This window comes from Neopsephotus bourkii, unplaced genomic scaffold (assembly GCF_033783945.1).
Source record: "Neopsephotus bourkii isolate Nb327-2 ecotype Australia unplaced genomic scaffold, CSIRO-AGI_Nbou_v1 NB_1820, whole genome shotgun sequence".
Taxonomy (NCBI): domain Eukaryota; kingdom Metazoa; phylum Chordata; class Aves; order Psittaciformes; family Psittacidae; genus Neopsephotus; species Neopsephotus bourkii.
Window position 1 is genome coordinate 821,221 of NW_026902293.1, and position 16,367 is coordinate 837,587.

Genomic DNA, 16,367 nt, shown 5'->3' on the forward strand with positions numbered 1-16,367 from the left:
CCTCTTACAGATGAATCCTAAATAAATAAATAAAAAAGGTCACAGAAGATCCAAAGTCATTCTGACAGTTTTTTTTTCCAAATAACACCAAATGTAACACCAGACTCAGCTAAGAACAGGCCATGTTCTGTCACTGTCCCACAAAGTAAACAACCTCTCTGCTCTTTCATAGTACCTCAGATACACACACCATCACCTGCAAGCCACTGAACATGCTTATTAAGAAGAAAAAAAAAAAAAAAAACACCAAAAAAAACCCTAACAAACGAACAAAAAAAAAATCACCCCCCAAAAAAAATTCACTCAAATACTTGAAAACCCAGAAGACAACTACATGCAAAATTCAACTATCATCTCTCCTGAACTCAGTATACAAAAAAGCATCTATGCTTTATTTTAATTTTAAGCAATACACAATTACTTTACTTTCTTACTTTTGTACAGCAAGTTCCGTATCAAAGGTAAGGGTAGTTCCAGTGTTGACCAAAAATACATACAGCTTCATGATGATTTCTTTAGGTCTCTGAAGTTTAGAATTTCCACTGCTAAAATCATTTAGATACTGAAAAAAATTAAATTAATAAAAATCAAGTGTTAGTTCCACATGAGTTACAAAAGACACATCTACATGCTCCTGGAGAAAAAAAAAAAACAACAAAAAAAGGCAAAAAAGCCACACACTTTTACATATGTAGCAGGTGAATAGATCAGCTCTTACATTCCACAGTTCTTTATCTAATACTAAACATACACATGCTTCCCTGACCAGAAATATGAAAATATATGAAATATGAAATATATGAAAATATATACTCAGGAAAATAACAAAGCCACCATCTCAGCTCATTACCTGGCTTTCTAACTTTTAAAGCCCCAGATACAGTCAATTCCAGACATCTTTTGTAGATTTTACAAACAGCAGCATGATCCATGCTGTAAGCATTCATTCCTTGATGAAGATACAGCTACAAAGTCTGCCTGCTTACTAATATCCTTGCCCATAGGCTTTTTTTCCCATGCAGACATACTGAAGCTTTAGCAAAAAAAAAAAAAAAAAAAAAAAAAAAATCAACAAAACAACCCCCCCCCCTCCCCCCCAGAAAAACCCAACCCGGTAAGATTAGGTAGATTTTCTTACTGTATCTCTCCATAATTAAATAACAATAAAAAAAAAAAATCAACAACACAATTTCCTCTGTTTTCAGCACTTGCTGTCAATGAACTTGCAGTCCAACACCTGGGGATGCATTTCAGTCCTGCACTCTATGAGGATCTAGATGAGTGACTACAAGCACACATTTTTTCCAGTGCATATAACATGAAAAATTTTGACTGTTTTTTAAAACACTGAGATGTAATCTTGAGATTTTATCACTGAAATACTCCACACTTCTGAGCCTTTTACTCTTCTCTAAAAGAGCTTGTAAGTTTATGAATAACTTCCTCCACACTAACAAAGCTGCAACAGAAGTACAACTAGCACTGCAGTCACTAATGACCTGATTTTTTTTTATGTGGAAAGAGTATGAAAGGTTAAGCTACAAAAGTTTCAGCTACTCAGCAATATTCTTTTGTCATTATAAAAATGACTTTCCACACACTTTTTAAGCCTTAATTATAGTACATAAACTAGTCAAAACATGCATTTTCACAACAAGGCTTCAGAAACAGAATTGTATGTAGTAAAAAGAGCTAAATAATTTTATCTGAATTGAGATCTGGTGTCCTTGCACTTGCTCTACTGCATTATCTGGCAAAAGTTTCAATTTATATTGTATTAAGAAAAACATACTCTACAAACTGAAGTTATTAAACGGACAAAACCTGCTAAACACTATGAACAAGCTAGGAATAATTTATTACCAAATTATTTGGCCTAAGTTTCAGAATCAATATCATGTGTAGACTTTTTTCACAGATGGTATATTTGGGACTGCCCAGGAAGTATTAGAAACAGATGTTAAATAATACAATGCTTAAAGCAAGTATCCCCCACCAAAAATGCCTCTTTTCCATCTAAGGAGAGTAAAAGGCTTGTTCAGTATCATTTACACTATATGGGTTTTGGCCATATAAGAAGCTTTCATATAAACATTCCTTTCCAAGCTTAAGTGTATCTGTCTGGAAACCTTGTGTACCTAAAGTGAATTTTTAATGAAACGTTTACCCCTCCACACCTTAACAATAAAGCTATTCAAAAAGGGAAAAAAGTCATCAAGAAAATATATTATCAAGATCAAAATTCATGACAGCATCTGCTATGTGCGCATCAGCAGACTCAAAACTTTTAAACTTGAAGTAAAAAAGATTTACCTTCAGGCACTATACAGAGCTACCAACTTCAAATTCAAGAGGGGAATAAATGCATGCATTCGCTTCGCTTGACTTTTGGCAATGGAGTAGCATGGCTGTTTAAAGCCAGAGAAGATCTGCAATGAAAAGATACAGAATGCAATTACAGGTACTATCAAAAAGTCAGGATTTTATGGTCACCATTGCATCTAACCCAGAAATCAGTGTATATCAATGCCAGAAAGAATTATGTGGCAGTATATTTTTAATTAACAATGCTATCCAGTTACAAGTCTGCTCCAGACTGCTACATACCTGAATGTTTTTGCCCATAAGTTTGCTTTAAAATAACTGTCAGTGATATTCTTCAGTATTTACAAGATAAATTTAGTTCACTAAGAAGAACTACTTGAATTTCCATTAACTGAAAGCATTTTTCAGAACAGAATGCTGACACGAAGATGCTAGAGCAATGAAGTCATAACTAAATGCAACTTCTAAGAAAAGTCCATTTAAAAAGGCACACATGCTACTGCCATTGAATGAAGTCTTTTCCTGCAGTTGTATCCAACAGATTCCTTCAGGAATCAGCATCACTTCCCTTACTTGAAACCAGATGACTGTGTTTGCTAAGCCATTCACCTACTTTCAAAATATTTGTTAGATCTGAGGGTTTGTTCTGTTTCTTTAAACAAAATGAAGATGTCACCATTCCTAGCTGCTTGTCACAGAATCATAGAATAGTTAGGGTTGGAAAGGACCTTAAGATAATAGAGTTCCAACTCCCCTGCCATGGGCAGGGACACCTCACACTAAACCATATCACCCAAGGCTTCGTCCAACCTGGCCTTGAACACTGCCAGGGATGGAGCATTCACAACCTCCCTGGGCAACCCATTCCAGTGCCTCACCACCCTAACAGGAAAGAATTTCCTCCTTATATCCAATCTAAACCTCCCCTGTTTAAGTTTTAACCTGTTACCCCTTGTCCTGTCACTACAGTCCCTAATGAAGAGTCCCTCCCCAGCATTCCTATAGGCTCCCTTCAGATACTGGAAAGCTGTTACGAGGCTTTCATGCAGCCTTCTCCAGGCTGAACAGCCCCAGCTTTCTCAGCCTATCTTCATACAGGGGGTGCTCCAGTCCCCTGATCATCCTCGTGGCCCTTCTCTGGACTTGTTCCAACAGTTCCATGTCCTTTTGATGCTGAGGACACCAGAACTGCACACAATACTCCAGGTGAGAAACCTTGTCACCAGCATCCTTCCCAGTTGCTTCCTCTCCCAGAGCTGCTGTTTAAACTACAGTGGAAACTGCAACAACCAAAATGATCCAGATCAGCACAGGTTGGTCTTTTAAGCTACCCTACTTCATTTTAACTGCTGTCAGTTAAGTAAGTAGTAGCTCCAAAGGAGAAGGAGCCCTTGGCAAGGAAGGCAGCAACGAGCAGTTGTGCTCAGGACAGTCAGGCAAGTGCACAATCAAACTCTAAACAAACACTGTTTTGATCATGTTAATGCCCTAGCAAGCTTTCTGAGAAGATGATCAGGCACTATAAAAGGTGATAATCCATTCCTAAAAATAGGTTTGCTGAAGCCTGAAAACCATTAGAACGTGTAAATCATTTTATACAACTCATGTTCCTAACAGCAAATCCCAAATCCACTTCATCCCAAATTTGAAAGCCTTATGATAAAGGAAAAAAAATATGCAACTACTACCTGTATTTTACATGCATGGAACAGATAGAACTTTATTAGCCCGTTACTTGAGCTTTTCTTCCTCCCTCCTGTCCACTCCCTCTTTACTCCTATGCAAAATGCACACACATCACCTTGTCAAAGAACAAGTGCAACAAAAAGGGAAACAGCAATGTGTTTAAGCACCACTAGAAAACCAGCAACTGAAATGTTCTTTTTGTTTGCCTATCACCAGTCAGTAGGTGTACTTCAGCAAAACAAATTTAGGAATACTTCATTTAGATCAAAGTAATGCACATTAACATGAATAACTGGAAATTACTGAAACACTTCTGCCACAAAATAGGATCACAGCACTACAATCTTTATTCTTCTAGTTCCTCTGTAAGATTAAGAAATTAAGAAACGTGCTGTTTTTTCCATCCAACATTTCAACAAACAATACTGAGGGAAGAGAACTACACTTACACAGGGAGGGCAAATTTATATTGGGTTACTCTTTACAGAAAAAAATAATAATAATGGGGAAAAAAAAAAAGGTAGCATTCACCTACTCCCAAGGTTGTCACAAATTTCACGGAGTACTTCCAAGAACAGAGGAATCATGTGAAGAAAGATTTCTGAGAGTATGCGCCTTTAACACCAAGCTCTCCTGCAGATTCACTGGTGCCCAATAAAGGCAGTCTGCAGCCCTCCCTTCAGCAGGACTATGTGAAGGGCCTCTCTCCCACTGCCTGTTTACACAACACATTAAAGGAACTGAATTTTCAGAGCTCTCCTTAAGTCTTGCACCTCCAGACAGTCTGCTGAGTCTGACCAACAAAGTCCATGATTAGTTAAAGGGGAAGACACACAAAAACCAGTCACAGTTCCCCAAGTCTCTTGGGGTTCTTTTTTAATACCAGCTTACAGCAGACTACTACAAGCAAGGTCAGATACATATCACAAATTAGCCTTTAAGTTTGGTCCCAATATTCAAGAATATTATGATTCAGCAGTAACAGAAGTTTTTAAACACAAACTTGGAGCGAAATTCAGGTACCATCAAGCTTCAATGGAATATATATCCATAAACACATATATTTCCTTCTTCTGTTCGTATTACCTCAACAGGCCACTTAAAAGATTTCAGGCTTTTTCAGCATTACATTATTACATATCATTACAAGTTTCAAGCTTTTTAGAGTTACATTGCTGAAATGATTTGAATTCATTTTAGAGGGCAAACAATTACAAGACCTGACAGCCACTGAAGACAGAGCTGCTAACTATGTAATCAAACTGTAATAAAATGACTATTCCATACAGATTATTTGTTTGAACTGTGTAACCTGCTGTATTAGATCTGTGCTATCATATAAACAAGATCCTTCTAATTATGGGATGGAAGTCTGTAGGATCTACAACCCCATTAAAAAAAAAAATAGCTAAAAATTTGAAAAGGAAATTTCTGTAGCAGCTGCCAGAAAAAAAAAAAATATGGAAGGTGTGAATATAAGGAAAAGAATGAGATGACAAAAAAGAGAATAGTATTAAGTAGAAAAGCTTCCAGAATTAATTCTTGTTACATTAGCTAACAAAACATCAAAACCAGCCATGAATACATCATGCTGGTTATAACATTTATCTCACTGCTGTACATAGTGTTTACATTGCAATGCCATAGCTTCACTTTATTAAAGTACTGCAAGCTTTTCCTATCAATATAAACTCAGCAGCCAAGTACTTTTGAAGACTCTGTTGATCAATACTTTCACAGTACACATTTAGAAGTTTTGAAATTATGTTATTTAGTTCAGAACATGCTCATTGTTACATCTGTAAAAAAGGAATGTCTGTTTACAAACCACTCCTTTTTGCATTTACAGCAGGGTGTCATGGGTTTCACAAGCTCTCCAGTAATTATCCTATGGCTACATTTAACATTTCCGCCCTTAAGAGCAGAATCCCTGCTTCAATATTCAATTTTGACTGTTCTGTTGTTTCATGGTATGATTCTTTCCAACTATATGAAGTCAAACACTGAAACATGGCATTCAGTGTAGGACAGACAGAAATCAACATTTGCGCTGTTTGGGTTTAAAGGGGCATTACCAACTTTAAAGTAAAGTCGTTAAGTTTCCTCTATGATGTCTCTATTTACATTCGTGCATGTTTTTGATACGTCATTTTCCATGCCTCCTTTATAAACTAGATTACAAGCTAAACTTAAGTAAATGAATATATTAATATATTTTTCTTTAACTCCCTGGAATTTACACTTAACTATGCCAAAGTCACAGCTTTCCTTTAAACCAGTGGTTTAAAATTCCACCTTCTACAACAGCAACACACCAGCAGTATAAGTTATCTTGCTTTTTGTGCCTGGGGAAGTACTTCTTCACATCTGTAAGAGCCACACTTATCAATGCTTCATCTCCTAGGTCACAGAGGCCCAAGAGGCCCAAACTCCTTACCCCCCATATATATCTCTAGATTCAAACAGGCTCAACTGACAGCAGACAGACAGAACTAGCTTAACTACCTAAGCAAGGTAAGACTATCACTGTTCACTCAGAAGACTGCAGTTGTTCATATTGAGCTATGTGAATGTAACAATTGGAAATGTGCATCACCTATATACTGCTAACAAAGGAAGTTTACTGCAGGCCAGTTGAGGCTATAGTGCAGGTAACAGTGCTCCCAGTACAAGTTGTGTCACCCCTGATTACAAAAGTTAGGTATCTCACAGGACACCACCACAGAATTCCTGCCTGTCAGAAGGCCAATTCATCTGAAGCAAAGGCTGACTAGTCTGTCACATATTTAAATAGACCCAAATGCTACTGCTCATTCACTGAGTATCTGATCTGGAGAACATATCCCCTCAAGGAGATTATACCTTTATTACCTCTGGAGATGGAGAGCCAACTTTGGGTCACAATAACATCTTATTAAGCTGTGCTTCATTTCCATACAGCCAATCTTAAGCTTTGCCTTTAAGATGCTGCAATTCCTGTGACTTCACCCTTCTCCCCTGCCTTTTTAAATCGAGATTTCCTGTTTCACTTCAATTTAGGCAACTCTATAATAGACAAACCTTCAAGACTAATGCATAATGTTCCTTCCAATTTATTTTGTTTCCTTCTGCAAACCTGCCTTATACCTTTAGTTGCTTTATTTTCCAGGTGCCCTCCTTAAAATGTTCTCTTGCTCAAACTTGCATACCTCACCTCATAAGCAAAGGATTTTACAGCACATAAATCCTAATATCAAAGGAAAATTAACATAGGGACTGAAGCTGAATATAAGGAAACAAACACCTTCTCCTTCATGTTAGTTGTTAAGATCATGTCTAAAAGCAGATTTCAAGGAGCTGTCTTCAATACTGCAACCTATGCCTCTAACCAGAAATATCTTAATTTTGCAGAAGACAAGTACCACCAGAAGAACAGACAAAATGACTTCATTATGAGGGCAAGCATTCTTTACCAAGGTATTTTAGCAACAGAAATGGCTTAGTTTCTAAAACACAATGCAAATGCATACCTTTATCTGGACAACCAAGTGTTGAAAGGAAACATGCTTTAAAAGGCACATAAAAAATTCAGAACTTTAAAAAAAAATACAAACTAAACAAATCCACACACACCTAAGTTATGTGATGAACAAATAGTACCACTCCTCCTAACCTAGTTGCTGAGAACAGTTTCATCCCCTGCCCCTCCAAAACAAATTTAACCAGAAGACCACATCTAATCACTAAGAGACATGTTACTCCAGGTGAAGATCCTATCTCCCATTACCACTTGATATCAGACTCTAAACCTCATGCTCAAGCCACACTATAATCTTAAAGAAAGGCTGTCAATCCCTGACATCTGTAAGGTGCCATCTGCAGCTCTATTTATACTGTGTTGCGATGCGCATCAGGCATAGAGGCGGTTACTTAATTACACCATCTCCAACAGTCAGGGTGTTGTTAACAGCTCTCAAACTCAACTGCTGGTCAGCAAAGCAAGTCTTTTCCACTCAACACAACAGCCAAGCTGCAATTCTAAAAAGCAACCAGAAAACATGCTTAAGCCCCTACTTCCCAATTCAATAAAGAGGAATTTCAAAACTCAGTAATTCAGTAATTCACAGTTTAAGAGGCTCCCCCCCCCCCACCTCCCCTGGAGATGAATCATTTTACACAATACCAACCTAATACTTAAGAGTTACTCCTACAGAGTTGCTTCTACAACTCTGAATTACATGGGAGCTCCTCATTTAGCAAAGCAGGCACAGCAATACCTTCACAGATCCTCAATAACATAACTGGTGGAACAGCTGGAGATCAAAAGCAACTGCATCTGGGCAGGTAAGAAAACGTTGTGAATTAAGGAACAGCTTTGAAATTGGTGTGGCCCAAAACAATGCAGCTTCTTAAAATTTCAGACACGGCTCATATCATAAAAAACAGTAGTTGCAAACATGTTTACAAGACAACAAGCACATTATTAGTCATTCTGTCACGATTCCATATGTACATAATTATAAAACTTCAGATCCGAGTGTTAACATCTATTTACACTGCTGTTTTCACTGATTCAAGGTCCTGCCAAAACATATTTCATATAATGGGTAAGACAAACGATTCCTCTCCTCCAACAGTCAAAAAAAAACCAACAAAAAACAAACACACACCAAAAACAAACACAAAAAAAAACCAAACAAAAAAACCACAAACTACCAAACAAAAAAGTTTACCATTTTTCAACCCCCCACATCTCTAGCCCAACAGAAACTAAAACTTCTGTGCCTCAGTTAACAGGTGTAAGTTAGAAAACAAACTAAGGGTTTCTGACATTCTTAGTGATTATAGCCCACAGCCTTTAGAAGTACCCTTTCTTTGTTTTTAACCTACTGAAACAGTCTTCCCACAGATGTCTGAGACTTGATTTTTGTTAACTGAAAGCTTTATCAGCTTTTTTTTTTTTCCACTAAATGTATAATTTTGGCATTTCAGAAGCATTTGCACACTACAAGTGTTTGCAAAGAATGGTGCTCTTGGGTATGTGGAGCTTCGGGTGGTACTATTCAAGTTACTGACCGACTCCATACTGGTGGGAAGGTTCTCCCTGTAGACATACACTCTTTAAAAATAATTAGCACGTAAAATCTTAGTGTTTGCAAACAATTCTGCAAGAAACAGCCAACAAAAACTCCTTTATTTCTTACATCAAACTCAGACAAGTCGGCACCAACTCTTCTTTAACTAATTCTCTGGTTAACAACAAAAAAAAAATAAAAAAAAAAATCACATAAACAGTGGTTATAGTAAGAACACCAAACTTACGAATCCCTTTCCTCAGCCAGTTCTTCTGCTCCTCGCCCTGCATCAACTCTCAGTGGTACAACTTTCCATGCTTCTATGGAATAAATTGGACTACTTTAACAAGTTAGAAACAGCATATTTCCCCAGGTTACTGCTACCTGAAAGTAGTTCCATAAGCCAGTTCACTACAGGGCTCCACAAACTGTCAGTCCACAACTAAGGCTGGAAAGAGGCTGATGAATACAGGGGGTACCGAAAATCAGCACCATCACCCAAGATGATGAATGAGAATTTCCAGAAGGCATTGTTCAGGTTGCTAACTGCCCATGCCATCACCAGTTACTAACAGATCATCTTAAAGAGCGGACTAAGCTAACTCAAAAACGGGCAATTACTACAGACGCAACTGAGGACAGTTTCTCAAAATACAGTTCATGCAGCAATTTCTCCTGCTGTCTCCAGATACACATGGTGGTAGCTCTTTCATGTGGTAACTCAGCCAGACCTACTTTAAAGGATGAAAACACAGAAAGACAGACTAAATGGCTTTTACTTCACAAAAATGAAAACACTACAAATAGAAAGTTAAAGACTGAATACTGAAATGTAAGAAAAGTACATTTCTGTGTGATTTAGTCTGCTTGCCTACATAAAAGTCATAGGTTCTTCCTTAATTAATTTTATTTATAAGCAATCATATTTCACAGTAAGAATAAAGTTTTTCCAGTAACACGGAAATCCACCACTATCTTGGTAAACTCTTCAAATGACTAGCAACATCCAAACTTATTTCATTTTTTTCTTATTCATATAGATGATTATGCATTTGAACTTTCATGATCTAAAGAAAGAATTTCTCTAATTTCTCATTTTTATGTTTCTTATAATTCATGTCACCTATGAACCTCCTCTTCTTTATAAACTTTTTTTTTAGTGGTATCTTAGACAAGTAAAGGACCATCAGTGACACACATAGTCAACATAACCCTCACCCCTCCCTATGAATACATACTCAAAACTCATGCCTAGATTTCTGGCAAATCAGCTTACTGTTCTATCTTCATGTAATATTGTTACAAATCACCCTCAGATCTCTATCTCGATCTGAAAGATGGTAACACCAGTGTATTGAGAAACGAGCTTTAAGATGGGTTTGAAGAATGTTAAACTTATGTTATCTGAAGAAAGTGTTTAGTAATCATCAACTGCCCTTCTTTACCCTTCTGGGATAAGTCTTTGGTAGTTTAAAAGAGCTGACAAAGTGCACTAAGAAATCCTGTTATAGAACACTACCTATTTAAGAACTATCAACTTAAGAACTACATACCCTCACAAAAAAAAAAAAAAAAAACAAAACACAAAAAACACAACAAAACACCAAAACAAAAAAAAACATAAAACAACCCAACAACCAACCAAAAAACCACAACCACTGTGGTACTACAACTGCACCCCTACCTTACTGAACCCCAGTTATGCTGTTCACAGTCATAACATGCACAGGAAATTGCTATTATATTACATTTACTTTTTTAAATTTATAGATACTTTATCTCCTAGTCCTTCATACCACATCAGCAAAGCAAAGTTTACACATTACACCCCCTCTTTTCTTTCAGACAGAACTGAGAATTCTGAGTCATTTTCATTTTTTGTTTAAAGACCTACTCACTGGGTTTGATCAAGTCTCTCAATCAGCAGGCAACACAAGTATCCGTAAAGAATATTTTTAATTACAGCAGACAAATAAGTAACCTTGAATTTATTAGCAGCATACTTGCACTATAGCATAAGCATAATGTATTAGAAGAGAGCTGCTAGTCTGGTTACACAATAATTCTTATATAAGAATCTCCTCTGCCTCTGAATTTAAGAAAAATACACACTCTGGAGGATAGAAGGAAAACTAGAAGTAAAAGCACCATTTTGTCAGCATGAACTGTCTATCCTAGGCACAACTACATAAATAAGGGTCAAATATCCCTACTTCTGACATACAAGCACAGCTACTTGGCATCAACGAACCCAAAATAACATTTGAGACAAACCACTGACATTTAGAGTCCCTGCAATACCAAGAAACCACCACAATTCAAATTATAAACAGTAAAAATTGCTGCAGCCATACCCACAACATACATAATACACAAAAGAGAATATTCTACAGAATTTAGAATTAATATAGGTAAGTCAGGTACAAAAGAGAACCTAAACACTAAATCAAAACAAAATTTGGGAGCAGCTACCTCAAATGTTCAGAAACCAGATCTCAGCAAAGTGCCGTTTATATTTTAGCTTTATAAAGACTGGTCCAATTTTTTAATCCATGATAGAAGTAAACTTCTTCTTAATTCTTCAATGAAGCTTTCTTTTCAATCTTTTCAAACATACTGGCTTTCAAACACATCTTCCAGAGTAATGGAGATTGATGTACTGTTTTTCTATCTATACAGACACTAGTTTCACCTAATCCCTCCAAATAAGAATAATAGCAACTGAAATACTGAAGATGTTATTCCACCACCGCCACAACTTTCCTACTCTCTTACACAAACCAAAAATAGTGTTTCAAAAGTAAGTCTTAGGAGGTAAGAAAACATGAGCTACTACCTCATAACAAGAAAATACAAGCATGTTCTGAAGTCAGGGACCCATTAGAACATTCCTTTAGCAGAGCTGCTCTCAAATACTCACGTATGAGTCTTCTTATTGTACCTATGGCATTACACAGCAAAACTGATGCACGACATTTGGAACCCAAACAGTCAACAAAACACTTTCACATTTTGCTGTCAATCAGTAGATAATCAATCCAGTCAGAGAGAAATTCATACAACACTTACATAATTTTACATAGAAAGCAGCTACCACATTCTACAGAAGGTGATTTTCTAGATGCACAAACTACTAGAGATTTATATATAGAACACTGTAATCACTTCACCTTGATGCGATAAAGGCCCAGCTGCAAAATCTGTTCACAGAAGAAACTGTCAACATCTTGGACGCACATAAAAAGCTACATTCAGCTGTTGTTTGAACTGGCAGTTTGAGCTCAGAACCCTACTAGAACCATGGACTGCAACCTGAACAACAAAAGAAAAATACATGCCTGGAGATGGACAGAAGACAAGCCAGAACTACCCAGACATCCAGGTGGCTCTCTTCAGCAGCCCCTATCTCCATGAGACCTATCTCCATCTCTGAAAATTTTGTATCAATAAATGTGTTTTGATATTTCCATCATGAAATGACAATGAGATACAGATATTATTTATTAGTAATAAGTTAGTTATACTCAAACCCCATTAGAAAACATATCACCAAAGTATACCCACTCCCAACCCTGCTTACAAATGGGGATAGAAAGAGCTGATGATACATGGCTATGATGGCTTCCAACTTCTCTATCAGATGAACTCAAAACTAAATTAAAAGTGGATTTACAATATGAATTAACTCATAGACAAGTGACTTCTGCAATAACCGCAGAACACTAATAGGTCACAAAAATCATTGCTAGCAATTCCTCTACCATCATTAAACATGCTGTACGCATTTACAACAAAGAATTCATGTAACTTGTACGCTGAAGTCATGGCTCTGATAAATCAGCTACAAAATAGACACTTTGTAATTCCAGCAACTAGATTAGTAATTTACATATTAGTGTTACTTTTTTTGCCTGCTTGGTGTCAGTGCATTCTATCAGGTCCTGCAGTATAATACAGTATTAATACATAAGTTGGCATGTTGTGATGAAGATGTTTGTTACTCAGTAACACCAATTATCAACTTTGCATCAGAATGCTATTAGCAGGGTATTAAAAATTCCTCACACCCCTTTGCTCCCACACCCCCACACCCCCCCAAAACTCTTCATATAATGTCGCTGAACTGTGGACCAAAATCAGGAGCACAACTTTCTTGAGCAATACACAGAAGGAGATACATGACTGCTTGAACACTGTCCAAATGACTGTGAAGTAGTCCTGGTGACAGACAGGTAAGCATGCTGTAGTTTTTGAGTTGCTTCACTTCATAGCAAGTGAGCAAACCCAACCTGCGCAAGAAGTCTCAGTAACCTCACATCACTCTGGGCCTGTCTTCCACAGAAACTAACTGCTAGCTTAAACTAAATAAAGCCTTAAGATGACACTGCTAATAACCTAACCAACAGGATAACATACAGAAATATTATTTCAAGCGATTCCACTGTAACTGCCACTCTGTCATCACAAGGAACATATCAACATGTGCTCCTCCTACCCCCCCCACATACACTCACCCCTTACTTAACCAGAACAACTGAAATTCTAAGAAATGTACTGACAATTTATAAATTACATTTTTCACCTTAATTTTTGCAAGACCATGTAGCTATGCTGTTCAGACAACACACAGAGACAATGTTTTAGACATACGCCACAAAAGACCATCTCCAGTCAGAGTGCAAGTCTTCTGCACACACTTCTAATTATAAATATGGTAACATGACATAGGGAGAGAGCCAACCCCTTGAATATGATCTCAAAAAGACTACTAACCCAAATCTGTGCTAACAAGGCTAGATCAACACAATAGAGCATAAGATAGATTTGGTTTTGTTGGGTTTTTTTAATCTACAAAGCATACAACTACTTATACAAAGTGTACAACAATGTATTTCCAGAGTGCAATTAGGTCTATCTTACACTAATCCAATATCCAAACGATCCCTTTAGTATTTCCAGCTCTATAGCTGGCACAGCTGAAGTCCCTTCCCTCACATTCTTCAGCAAGTTGCTCCCTTTACTACCCCCAACATAACAAAATAAAACCATTTTGAGTTCCAGACAGCATTTAGAATAACTACAAGATATCCTCTGCACTCTTTCCTCTAAACTAAACTTAATGATGTTTAAACATATAATTTCTTTCCTGTTAATATTTGCTTCTTAGCACTAAAGTTCATGTTAGAACATTAGACAACAGTAAAGTCCTTCCTTCATGTGCTTCATCATCTAAAAACTTCTCAAGGTACTACATACTGAACATTCTTAAAAGCCCTCAACTTAAATATACTATACTAGCACACAAGTTTTCCTTACTGTTATGAATCATACAATATTCAGGACTGGAAATCACCTTAAGATCATCTAGCTCCAGCCCCATTGCCACAGACAAGGATGCTTCATGCTAACAAAGGTTGCTCAAAGCCTCATCCAACCTGGCCCTGAACACTTCCAGAGCCAGGGCATCCACAGCTTCCTTGGGCACCCTGTTTCAGTGCCTAACTAACCTCACAGTAAATAACTTCTTTCTCATATCTAACATAAACTTCCCCTGTTTAAGGTTAAACCCATTAGCTCTTGTTCTATCACTACAGTCCCTGATGAAGAGTTCCTCTCCAGCATTCTTGTAGGCCCCCTTCAGATACTGGAAGGCTGGAGTACTGTATAAATCAAGTATTTATACTGCCTAGTATTCCTCACAGTACTTCCAAGCAGCATGAATCTGAACTGTAAGCAGCATAGTTTCCCATTCTCATTCTCCCTATAGTACCACTGAGGTATCCTTTGCCAAGTAGCCAACCAAACACCTTCAGAAGTGTAATTTCTTCCATAAATTATGGAATGAACTATTGCCTGAAGTATTTCTAATACACATTTATGTGAATGGCAAAAAAAAAAAAAAAAGTAAATTTTCAAGCTTCTCATTCTCTCCTATAAACAAAGATGCCAGCTTTAAATATGGAGGGTGGGGAATGGTTCGTGGCCAGAACACACTACTTTATTACCTCAGACAAAAAGCAAATGACACAATAATAAAAAGCTATGACTGTAAGAAGACTAAATTAACATTTCTGGGTTGGTTCCGAGTATGGCAGGTTGAGGCGATCACTTTTTTTAACTCTAAGTTAAGTAAGAAACATAAGTTCTGAAAGTATCTGTTCATTAATTTTTCCTAGCATTCATATTAACATTCCTACCCCGGGGTCACTGTCTGGAGGGGCTGAGGAAGGGAGCCCTGATCAACAAAACAGCCTTTAAGTCCACTAGAAAGCAACGATGAGAAACCGACGGGAAAACTTCACACACACGACATATGCTTCCTCGGGAGCAGGAACAAGTAAACAACCAAGGGAAAGGCAGAACAACGTTTGTAAACACAACGCTTCTGCACGGCGCCCGTCTGACCGCTACCGACGGCGAGCACGGAGGCGCTGCCAGGCTGAGTCATTCCTTGTAGTAACTTCACAGCGAATCCCTCGCCCTGGCACCGGAACCCTGGGCAGGGACGGCACACCCCGGCCTCCCCTAGGCACCGCCGGCTGCCCGGGGTCACCCCGCCACCCCGGGGCCAGAGCCAGCAGCGGGATCCCCCTCCTCCCCCCTCACAAATCCCCCATACGCCTCCCAACTCTTCCTCGCCCGCCCCACGGGTGCAGCCAAAAGCTCAGAGCCGCGACCACCGCCCCTTCCCAAGGCCATCCTCCCGGTAGCGGAACCCCTCCGGCAGAGGCCCCTGCGGTTGGGAGGGACAGAGGCCATGAGCAGGACAGCGGCCATAAGCAGGACAGCGGGGGGAGCCCGCCCCTCCCCCGGCGGCACTCACCCCCACGTCCCGCAGCAGCGCCGTGCATCCAGCCTCGGCGGCGCGCCCCCGGTCCCTCCCCACCCCCCCGCGCGGCCGGGCCCGGCGGCTTCGCGGTGGCACGCACCACCTCAGCGGTCACCGCGCCCTGGCTCGGCGAGGCGGCTGGCTGGTGGGCGAGCGGGCAGGACAGGCAGCGCGGGGCCGGCGGGGCGGGCTGGGGAGCGCGGGGCCGGGGAACGCTGGCGCAGCCGCCGCCGCCGCCACCGATGTTTGTTATTGTCGTCAGCCGCTTCCGGCGCGGGTGCATGCCGGGAGAGGGCGGCCCGGAGGAGGAACCGCGGGGCGGAAGCGGCGCGCGGGTCCGGGGGAGGCGGAAGTTGCGCCCTCGCGCTTACCTCAGGAGACACTGGGGACCATTGAAGCGCGTTGGTGACAGGCGGCCGCTAATTGGTATAGGCCGTGATGGGGTCCGGCAGCAGGCGTCCGCGGCTCGGGGC

The 16,367-nt window shown here is 39.3% G+C and overlaps 1 protein-coding gene across 4 annotated transcripts in view; it reads right to left on the minus strand.

Moving 5' to 3' along the window:
- RB1CC1 (RB1 inducible coiled-coil 1) overlaps positions 1 to 16,023 on the minus strand; it is a 71,894-nt gene extending 55,871 nt beyond the window's left edge. For 2 of the 4 annotated variants that reach the window (XM_061342933.1, XM_061342929.1), the window contains exons 1-3: positions 15,889 to 16,023; positions 2,314 to 2,429; positions 435 to 562 (exon numbers count right to left, since the gene is read on the minus strand). In XM_061342933.1, coding sequence (XP_061198917.1) covers positions 435 to 505 — 71 coding nt within the window. In that variant the 5' untranslated portion in view covers positions 506 to 562; positions 2,314 to 2,429; positions 15,889 to 16,023. Of the gene's footprint in view, positions 1 to 434; positions 563 to 850; positions 982 to 2,313; positions 2,430 to 12,235; positions 12,427 to 15,888 lie in introns of those variants that run through there. The other 2 variants (XM_061342930.1, XM_061342931.1) reach the window with 2 other exon arrangements.
- Positions 16,024 to 16,367: the final 344 nt, after the last annotated feature.